This window comes from Bos mutus, chromosome 22 (genome assembly GCF_027580195.1).
Source record: "Bos mutus isolate GX-2022 chromosome 22, NWIPB_WYAK_1.1, whole genome shotgun sequence".
Taxonomy (NCBI): domain Eukaryota; kingdom Metazoa; phylum Chordata; class Mammalia; order Artiodactyla; family Bovidae; genus Bos; species Bos mutus.
In genome coordinates this window covers 60,910,986-60,920,329 of record NC_091638.1, presented here as the reverse complement: position 1 = coordinate 60,920,329, position 9,344 = coordinate 60,910,986, and the positions used below count along the sequence as shown (strand labels likewise).

Below are 9,344 nucleotides of genomic sequence, written 5' to 3'. Positions count from 1 at the left end.
AAGAGGAAGAGCTTGGGCAGGGGGCCAGAACTGCCGCAGGTGCCCCTGGGGGCGGCGGAATTTCCGAGGAGTCTCTGGGGCACCAAGGCAGTCCGGGTTGGTTGGGCCGGTTTGGCCTCTGCCCCTAGGCCCGGCGGCCGCGACTCCACGGGCCTGAGCGCGGGACATTCTTGAACACCAACCAGCCTGCGGGCGCAAAATAGGGTCCGCCCTCGCCCCGGCCGCTGGGCGGGGCCGCACCTGCCGCCGTCGCTGGGGCTGTCGCCGCGGCGCACCTGGCCCAGGTGAGCCGCTCCGCCCTCGCGGCCGCGCGAGCCTCGAGTCTGGGCCGCAGGTGAGTGGAGATCGCTGCTCCTGTCGGCGGAAGTGCGTGGCGGTTTTCGGGTCCCAGGAGCCAGGACCGAGCCTGGAGCCTAGGGGGGGCCGAGGCTCCTCTTGGCCCGCGGAGCCCCTGGCCTGTGACCGGTGCGGTTCCGCAGGAAGCGACTCGGAGCCGGGCCGGCTGCGCGCGTTGCCGGAGCTTACCTGAGGCCTGGCCCTCGGGGTTGCGGGGGCGAGGGCAGCTCTTCCCGCTCCGCCCGCGGCCCTTGGCCAGAAGAGGGAAAAGGAGCGCCGCGGCGAGCGGAGCCCAGGCCCGAGGCCTCCCAGGGCGCCGCCGCGCACCTGTCTCCGGGCGGAGCCACCTCCGGCGCCCGGCCCCGCGAGCCCGCCCCCCGCGCCCTCCAACCGCGCGTGCCCCGCCTCGCCCGGCTCACCGCAGCCAGAGGGCCGGGTATGGAGGCCGGCCCACCCTCCGGAAGGCGGGGAGTGCGATGTGGGGGGCGCGGGGCGCAGCAGGGGCCTCTCGGCTGGCGGGGCCGCCGCGCTTTGCGCGGGTTCTTTCCTTCGGGAGAGACGTCAGGGAAGGAAGCACGCTCCAGGCGCAGAGGGCCGCCTGTCCCAGATGAGGGGGTCGCTCAGACCCTCTGGGTGCCCAGCAGCCGGCCAGACGGCAGAGCGTGGGGACAGGGGGCGGGCGCGGGCCGGGCCTCCGGGCCGACGTGGAGCCCGGGGAAGGCGGAGCACCCGCGCGAGGCCGGGCTCTCTAGGAACCGCGGGGCGCCGGCCGAGCGCGGTGGGCGGTGCAGGGGGCGGGCTCCGGCTCCGCGGGCTGTTCTCTGGAGCGCCTGAGGCGCGTGGGTTTCTTTTCGCTCTGGGGAGGGGGCCTGGGGGACGCGGCGGGGAGGCCGGCCGTGAGCGGAAGCGGCAGGGCGCCCAGTCGAGGGTGTGAGGTGGTGACACCGGCCGGCTTGTGGGGCGGCAGGCAACCTGGCAGGAGCTCTGGGAGGCAGCAAGGCTGGTGGGGACACCAGGGACTACCTAGTTCTTTGCCTCCTCCTGGGTGCTTCTGGGCAGGTCGCTGACCGCCGGAGCCCATTAACCTGTCCATCAGGTGCTTATGTTGCTCACTCAGCCTCAGGGCCCACCGGGGAGCTGCGGCTCAGTGGGGAGGCGCGCAGGCAGGGTCTGTGGGACCTGAGCCCAAGATGCACCATTATCCAAAGGCCCTGAGGGCCACGGAGTTGGGGTGTTTGAGCAAGGCGCCTTGGAAAGGGTCAGATTAAGGATGTAGGATGAGAATGCTCCAAGGGAAGGCCCTGCCCCAGCGGTGAGGGCAGGGACAGGGGCCACAAACGACCCTGCCTGGTTTCCATGAGCAGCGCCATCAGCCAGGAGTGCTGGGCTGAGAGTGCCAGGTCAGTCTAGGATGAGGGTGCAGAGGAATCTGTGGTGACCTCAGGCTGCCCCCGACCTGGGCTCAGATCTGGGAGCCTCGCTGAGGCCTCCTGACTGCTTTCCTATGTAGAAAAGGGGGCTAAGGTCCACGTGATAACCCAAGCCCCTTGTAACTGCTCACCGTTTGGGGGCTACACCTCGGAGGTGGCCAGGGTGGGGCCCGGAGAGCCCTGCTCAAAGTTCTATCATTGGCGAGAGTTTCCACGGGAGCCGCACCACCCCAGCAGGTCAGTGATGCTCGCTGGGGCCAGGGGAGCTACACGGAGCCCGCCCCCTCCAGGTCCTGGGACCACAGGGCTGTCTGGGAAGCAGGCCATGCTGCCCGGCTCCTCGTTGGTGTGCAGGACAGGCCTGAGTGGGGGTCTGCTGGACAGGACCCCCACATATCACCGTGAGCCCCGGCCTTCTAGACCTAGCAGCTTGAGAAGGGAAGGCCCGGGCCGCAGTGGACTGGGGCGGGCCCTGGAGGAAGGAGCCGCTTGACTCAGAGTTACAGGAAGACTGGGGCAGGCGGGGCTGGCGGGGAGAACCACCAACTGCCCGCCAGCCCGCCGGGGAGGGGTGCCTGGGTGGGGTTTAGGTTTAGCAGAGGATGTGACTGCAAAGCCAGGAAGCTACGGGGAAACTTCTGATTCAAACACACAAACAAGAGCCGGGTCCTCGCCATGCTCGGTGATGCATCCGGGGCTGCGGTGCTGCTTTAGGCTGGGCCGGGGGCCCAGCTGAGCAAAGCGATCGCACCCAAGCTCAAGCCAATGACCTCAGTGACGGGCATCCCCTCCTCAGGAGGAAAGAGCTGCAGCCAGGTGACTTCATGCCTTCCCTGCTTAGCGTGAGCCTGCGTCCCTGTCCTCAGCTGCCTTTCCCGGCCTGAGGCCTGTCCTCAAAATCAGGCCTGTGTGAGGGGAGGCCTGCAGAGCATGCAGCTTGTGAGTGCACGTGTGTGCATGGGGCACGTGTGACTGTGAGAGGGCGAGGGGTGATGGAGGCCGAGGGTGGGCGTGAGGAGCAGTGTGTGTGGTGTGGGGTGTACACGGATGCTCTTGGCGGTGTGCCCTGGGCAACTTGGAAGTGTGTGCTGTGTGCCAGGTGTGGGCCGCCACAGTGTCAGGCATGTGGGGCGTGTGCGCATGTGCCCGGGGACCAAGCGTGCGGGCATGAGTGGTGCGCAGGGGCTGGGGGTGCAGCACAGAGGCTGTGTGGAGGAGAGGGAGTGTCGCGGCGGGGCCACTGGGCACGGTGTGCAGGGGGCACCTGCCACCTGCCTTAACTTCCAGGAGGCTCCGAGCGTGACTTTCCAGGGGTCAGAGGTGTGTCAGCATGTGGAGGCCAAGGGGCCATGACTGGAGTTGCCCTGGACCTTCTGCTCTGGGCTGGGGGTGCGAGCTGCCCAGGCCCTCACAGCCCTCGTGGCTGGTTCTTCTGCTTCAGGGACCTCCCAGGCTGCCCTCCACTCCACACGGCTCCTGGCAGGACCCTCTGCCCCCGCCCGCTGGGAGGGAGCCTGTGCTTCCCCCGTTTGTGAGGAAGTCCCAGCCCAGCCAAGGCAGGGGCTCCAGCCGACCCTGGGTCCACGCTGGGTCCCCCCCGTGCAGAAGGAGTCGGGGGAGCTCGTCCCCGCAAAGCCTCACGGGCCCTGTGGGCAGGGAGGGGGCCTGAAGGAGGCCAGTGCGTCCACTCACAGGGAGGAGGGAGAGGACTGGATGCCTAGTGAGAACCTGCCTGGCGCCAGGGAGCAGGTGTCCGAGGCCCGGGAGCCAGGAGGCTGTCCTCGAAGGCTCTGAAGCTTGGGCTTCACTGTCCCGCCCCGCAGCCCAGGTCACTGTGGAGCTTTCTGTGTCGAGAGGTGTGTATGCGTAGCTGCTGCTGTCTGGCGGGCGGTGGTCCCGCCCTGCGTGGGAGAGAAAGGCCGCCTGTGGGTTGGTGGGGGTTGCCTTGGAGAACCGACGGACAATGCGGACGAAAGTCTGTGGTCTGAAGATGAGAAATGCACAGGACCTGGAAGGAAGGCCGCCCGAGAGCAGCCTGAGCCCCGCGTCCTCTCTGTGTCGGCACCTTGGCCTCGAGTGCTTTGCTCTTGCTGCATCCAGGCTGGGAGTGAGGCCCAGTCAGGCTGCCGGGCACTCACGACCCCCGGCCCCTCGGAGCCTCAGTACAGGCTGAGTCCGGCTGTACACAGCCCCCGTCTGTACGTGGCGGCCTTGTCCCCGAGGACCTGGGAACCAGACCAGCTCCTGGGCCCAGGAAGGGCGTCAGGGGCGCTGCCCACCCTGGGCCGTCGGGTGTCCCTGGGGCAAACGAAGTTCAGTCCAGGCCATGCCCGGTGCTCTGCGGCTTCCGCAAGACAGCTGGGGCAGAGGCAGTGCTTCCGAGGCCAGAGTTACACGTTAACTCATCCTGTTCTTGTTTAACTTGCTCCTGGGGATGGCGGCAGCCTCTGACCCGTCCTGGCGCCCTGACTGACCAGCCACAAGGACAGAGAGTGAATCTTGCTCAGCCCTTGGGGGATCAGTCTGCTCGGCCAAGGAGCCCCGTGGCGCTGTGGGTAGCACCAGTGTCCAGCCTGCCTCGAGGAGGCCCCGGCCAGACCATGGCAGGTAGACGGTCAGAGAGGGGTGGGCACGGGCTCCACTCCACCTCCTGCCCCAGGCTGGCTCCACACTGCAGTGTGGTTAAGATGGGCCCTCCCCATCTCCTGCTCATGGGGGGTCAGTAAAGCCCAGGGATATTGGGAGTGGGCACCGGTGGGGGCCACTGGGGATCGGGTGGGTAGATGTGGGCTACTGGGAGACCTCACGGCCAAGACGATGGCTTTCTTCTCTGACTGCCGGCTTGGGCTCATCACCCCAATTTAAAGACAGGTCTCAGGGAGGTGAGAATGCTTGCCCATGGCCAGAAATAGAGGGTCCTGGAACTCTAACTTTCTACCAGGTTGAAGGTGCTGGCATGTCCAACCCAAGTCTCCCAAATCACCACTGTCCAGCTGAGGGGCCAGGGCTGAGACGTCACAGAGTGGGCCACAGGTGCACACAGAGCATGTGTGCTGGCTCCTGTCCTGGGCACACAGGCAGCTAGGTGGGTCCTGCTGGGCTGGGCTGGGGGTGGACCTCAGCCATGACTCTGGCCACTGCCCTCCACACTGACATCCTCTCTGAGGACAGGGCAGCCACGACCAGGGCAGGCAGAACACGTAAGAACTAGCCGCTGCTGGGAGAAGACGTGCCAAGGGCCGGGCCCTGTCCCCCTGGGACTTGTGGATGGACACGGTGTGGTTACCGAGCAGCACGTGCCACTGGCCTCCGTGGTATTTTCCTGGCCCACCGACCATCTGTGCACAGTGGGAGGCTGGCATCACAGGCACGGGTAACCCACTGGGTCCTCTTTCTGCAGGAGCCTGCGACAAGGCCCCTGACTTCCTGTCCCCGTCTGGAAACCAGGTCCTGGGGCTTGCCCTGGGCAGCGTGGTCACACTGAACTGCACAGCCTTGGTGGTCTCGGGGCCCCACTGCCCCCTGCCCTCAGTACAGTGGCTGAAAGGTGGGCTGCTGCTGAGCGATGGAAGCCTCTATGACCTCCATGAGGACTCCTGGTAAGAGATGAGGTGTCCAGGGTCAGGCGACATGCTGGATGTACCCACAGCCAGTGGCCTCTCTGACCTACACTCTGGTCTATAATCACTTGAACATGGGCTGGGGAGTGACTGGCCAGACACAACATGGGCAGAGTGCCACTCTGGATGCAGACTAAGTCAGTGACTACAGGGACAGATGGCCCCTCTAGACACTCACCTTGTAGACCACCCAGGGTCATGGGTGCCAGCAGAGTGCTAAGGCCTGAATTTACTCATTGACTGCTGGGCCAAGCCTGGGATCTGAGTACCTCCAGGACCCGGACCCAGGATCAGGGTGATGTCCCAAAAGAGATCCATACCCTCTTCATGTTCTGGCCATTTCTCTTAGCTTACGGTCTAGGGACTGCCAGGAAGCCCAAATCTGCAGCCTCTTTGGGCGAGTCCCAGACAACTGGGGCTCGGGGGCATCCAGTGATGCTCTCGGGCCCCAGGTGAGGGGGTGGGGCCTGGTCTCCCCAGGGTCAAGACCAACTGGTCAGAGGTACTTGTGTCCAGTGTCCTGGGGATCAACCTGACCAGAGCTGAGGACTTTGGGACCTTCACCTGCTCCATCCGGAACATCAGCTCCTCTTCCTTCACTCTTTGGAGAGCTGGTGAGGGGGTGCACTGGGGTATAAGGTAGGAGGGAGCCCTGGGGAGACTTGCGGCTCGGAGGGTGCTGGGGTGGCTCAGACAGTGGCTCTGTCCCCAGGGCTGGCGGGACATGCGGCCGCGGTGCTGGCCTCGCTCTTGGCCCTGCTGGCCCTGCTCCTGGTGGCGCTGCTGTACGTGAAGTGTCGGCTCAACGTGCTGCTCTGGTACCAAGACAAGTATGGGGAGGTGGAGATGAACGGTGCGTGGGGCCCGGACGTGGGGGAAGGGGGCCTCACTAGGCTCAGCTCTGCAGGTGGGGGTGAGGAGGCATCCGTCCCTAGAGGACTCTGGAAGAGGCGTGTCTCTGTGCAGCCCAGGAGGGCACTGGATGGGCAGAAGGGGGTCACGGTACCCTGGTTCCAGGCCTCTACCCGGAATCCTGTGCTGAGGACGAATCCAGGCGGTGCTTGAGCCGGGATCTGCTGAGTCTCGTCTGGGGGGCTTGCCTGGCTTCCCTGGCACAGGGGGGGAGGTTTAGGGGACCCTGAAGGTGGCTGGTCCAGGCCGGGAAAGCGGCCGCACTGACCCGCCGCCGTCCGCAGACGGGAAGCTCTACGACGCCTACATCTCCTACAGCGACAGCCCTGAGGACCGGAAGTTCGTGAACTTCATCCTGAAGCCGCAGTTGGAGCGGCATCGTGGCTACAAGCTCTTTCTGGACGACCGCGACCTCCTGCCGCGCGCGGGTACAGGCGCCCCACTCCTTTCCGCTTGGGCCCCGCCCCCGCTGCTCACAGACCCCGCCTCCCAAGGCCCCGCCCCTCAGGACCTCCTCGGCCCAGGCCCCGCCCCTCCAAGGGCCCCGCCCCCTCGAGCCCTCCGCCCCTTTCCGCTGGGCCCCACCCCTGTCCCGGTGCTCGCCCCGCCCCCGCTGGGTCACAGATCCCGCCTTTCAGGCCCCGCCCCTCAAGTCTCCCTCGGCCCCAGGCCCCTCCCCACCGCCCCTCGGGCTCCGGCCCCTCCTAGGGCCCCGCCCCTCCAGGGCCCAGTCTGTGCTGCCCCCGCTGATGCCCGGGTCCTGCAGAGCCGTCGGCAGACCTCCTGGTGAACCTGAGCCGCTGCCGGCGACTTGTGGTGGTGTTGTCGGATGCCTTCCTGGGCCGGGCCTGGTGCAGTCACAGCTTCCGGTGGGTCCCGTGCTGGGCTGGGTGGGCCTCAGCCGTGCCCGCTCTGACAGTGCCGCCCTCGCAGGGAGGGCCTGTGCCGGCTGCTGGAGCTCACGCGCAGACCCATCTTCATCACCTTCGAGGGCCAGCGGCGCGACCCCGCTCACCCTGCGCTGCGCTTGCTGCGCCAGCACCGCCACCTGGTGACCCTGCTGCTCTGGAAGCCCGGCTCTGTGGTGCGGAGGGGTGCGGGGCGGGGGGTGCTGTGGATGGGACCCCGTGAGTGGAGGCTCCGTGGTCAGCTGCCCAGAGGAGTGGGCTTTTGGGGGCCGAGGAGGCCAGGGTCTTTATGTGTTGGCACCACCCCCCCCCAAACCCCATTCTTGTGTTCACACACGTTAACTGCCCCCCTTGCCTCCAGACGCCTTCCTCCGATTTTTGGAAAGAGCTACGGTTGGCGCTGCCGAGGAAGGTGCAGTACAGATCGATGGAGGGAGACCCCCAGACCCGGCTGCAGGACGACAAGGACCCCATGCTGATTGTGCGAGGCCAGCTCCCAGAGGGTCGGACCCTGGACCCCGAGCTGGACCCCGACCCTGAGGGGGACCTGGGTAGGCTCACCAGCCCCACCCCTGACCCCGAGAAGCTCACCCTGAGTTGGAGGGAGGCTGCAGAAGGTGAAGGAGCCCCTGAAGGGGCCCAGGTGGTGGGGACCGTGCCCTGCAGCCATGGATGGCTTTAACTTCAGCACCTCCCACTGCCTCTTTCCATAGAGGTGGTTGGGCCCAGGGCCTGCCTGGGAACCACAAGTGCCATCATGCAAGCAGGGGCAGCAGGGAGTGACCTGGCAGAAGGCAGGCAGTGTGCAGCCCAGCCTGAGGCCTGGCGGTGCCCCTCCCCAGGTGTACGAGGGCCTGTCTTTGGGGAGCCACCAGCTCTACCACATGCAGGTGCGGTCTCGCTCGGAGAGGGCCAAGGCAGTGAAGTGGATGTGTCAGACCTTGGCTCCCGAAACTACAGTGCCCGCACGGACTTCTACTGCCTGGTATCGGAGGACGACGTGTAGCCCTGCCCCCTGGAGCACTGGGGTTACCGGGGTGCCGGGGGCAGGGCTGGGTGTTTTTAGTCCCACACAGCAGGACCTGTCTACTTGCAGTCCTGGGACCTCAGGGAAAAGAGAGTGGACCCAGCCCCAGCTGTCCGCCTCGTGCTAAAAATAAAGACCTTTTGAATCCCGCCCGAGTCTCAGCCTCTGCCCTGGGGCAGGAAGCGGGTGTGCAGTGTCCTGGGCGGAAGGCCCCTCACTTCCATCCTGGGCCCTCCAGGGCCCTGGTTGGTGTTCAGTTGCTCAGTTATGTCTGAATCTGCGACCCCATGGACTGCAGCACGCCAGCCTCGCCTGTCCTTCACTGTCTCCCGGAGCTTGCTCAAATTCATGTCCATCGTGGTGATACCGTCCAACCATCTCATTCTCTGTCACCCCTCTGCCCTCAATCTTTCCCAGCATCAGGGTCTTTTCTAAGGAGTTGGCTCTTTGCATCAGATGGCCAGAGCACTGGAGCTTCAGCACCCAGGGCCCTGGACCCTGCCCTTGTCTCTCCTCGTGGCCACCTGGCCGGCACTCCTGGCCGCCCCCTCCAACGCTGCCCCTCCGCCCCGTGCCAGCTCAGGCACCTCTCTCAGCACCCTCCTCAGGCCTCCCTGACCCGGGACGTGACTGCTTCCAGTCCCACCGTGAGCCGGACGGCCCCTGGGGGCAGGCCCCTTACAGACTGCAGGTGCTGAGTTTTGCGGAAAAGTCTGTTGTAAAATATCTGTGGGAGCGTCACAACCAAGTAGCCTGACTTGGTGGGATGCGGAGGAGTCCCAGAGCTCCTGGACCCCAAGCCTCAGACAGTATGAGTGAAGCTGTCAGGCACCCCCAGAGCGGGGCAAGGTAGAGAGACATTGGGGTGCAGGTGCCACGTGAGCACAACCCAGCAGGGTGGCACTAAAGTCAGCAGTGGGCACACTGCCCCAGAAGAGGTCATTCCTCTGCACACGTGTCTCATTCAGCTCGAGGCTGCCTCTGCTGTCCACCTCCGCCCTCTGCCGGCTCTCCTGCTGTTGGGACGCTCCCTCCCCCGGTCCTGTGTCCCCTGACCAGAGAAATCTGTGCATGGGCCCGGGGGGAGTGTCCTCAGGGGCAAGCACGGCTG

General features: G+C 65.8%; 1 protein-coding gene across 3 annotated transcripts; it reads left to right on the top strand.

Annotated features, from left to right (window-relative positions):
- The first annotated feature begins 167 nt into the window (after positions 1-167).
- Positions 168-8,399, top strand: SIGIRR (single Ig and TIR domain containing). Of its 3 annotated transcripts, none has more exons than XM_070359526.1 (10): positions 168-334; positions 4,211-4,373; positions 5,167-5,365; positions 5,867-6,000; positions 6,099-6,239; positions 6,583-6,726; positions 7,065-7,167; positions 7,232-7,382; positions 7,568-7,757; positions 8,049-8,399. In XM_070359526.1, the coding sequence occupies exons 2-10, from the start codon at positions 4,367-4,369 to the stop codon at positions 8,210-8,212; spliced, it is 1,233 nt and encodes a 410-aa protein (XP_070215627.1). In that variant the 5' UTR covers positions 168-334; positions 4,211-4,366; the 3' UTR covers positions 8,213-8,399. The 3 variants fall into 3 exon arrangements, with proteins under 3 accessions (XP_070215627.1, XP_005895182.2, XP_070215626.1); XM_005895120.3 differs by lacking the exon at positions 168-334 and adding an exon at positions 2,367-2,582 and having other exon boundaries at positions 8,049-8,398; XM_070359525.1 differs by lacking the exon at positions 168-334 and adding an exon at positions 2,682-2,705 and having other exon boundaries at positions 8,049-8,398.
- Positions 8,400-9,344: the final 945 nt, after the last annotated feature.

What these genes read in the sequence shown, in the direction of transcription:
- SIGIRR (XM_005895120.3), top strand. Translation starts at nt 2,532, where the DNA reads ATGACCTCAGTGACGGGCATCCCCTCCTCAGGAGGAAAGAGCTGCAGC. An exon ending in TGGGGAGGTGGAGATGAACG is followed by an intron (nt 6,240 to 6,582) that starts GTGCGTGGGGCC and finishes CGCCGTCCGCAG; the next exon opens with ACGGGAAGCTCTACGACGCC. An exon ending in TCTGGAAGCCCGGCTCTGTG is followed by an intron (nt 7,383 to 7,567) that starts GTGCGGAGGGGT and finishes CCTTGCCTCCAG; the next exon opens with ACGCCTTCCTCCGATTTTTG.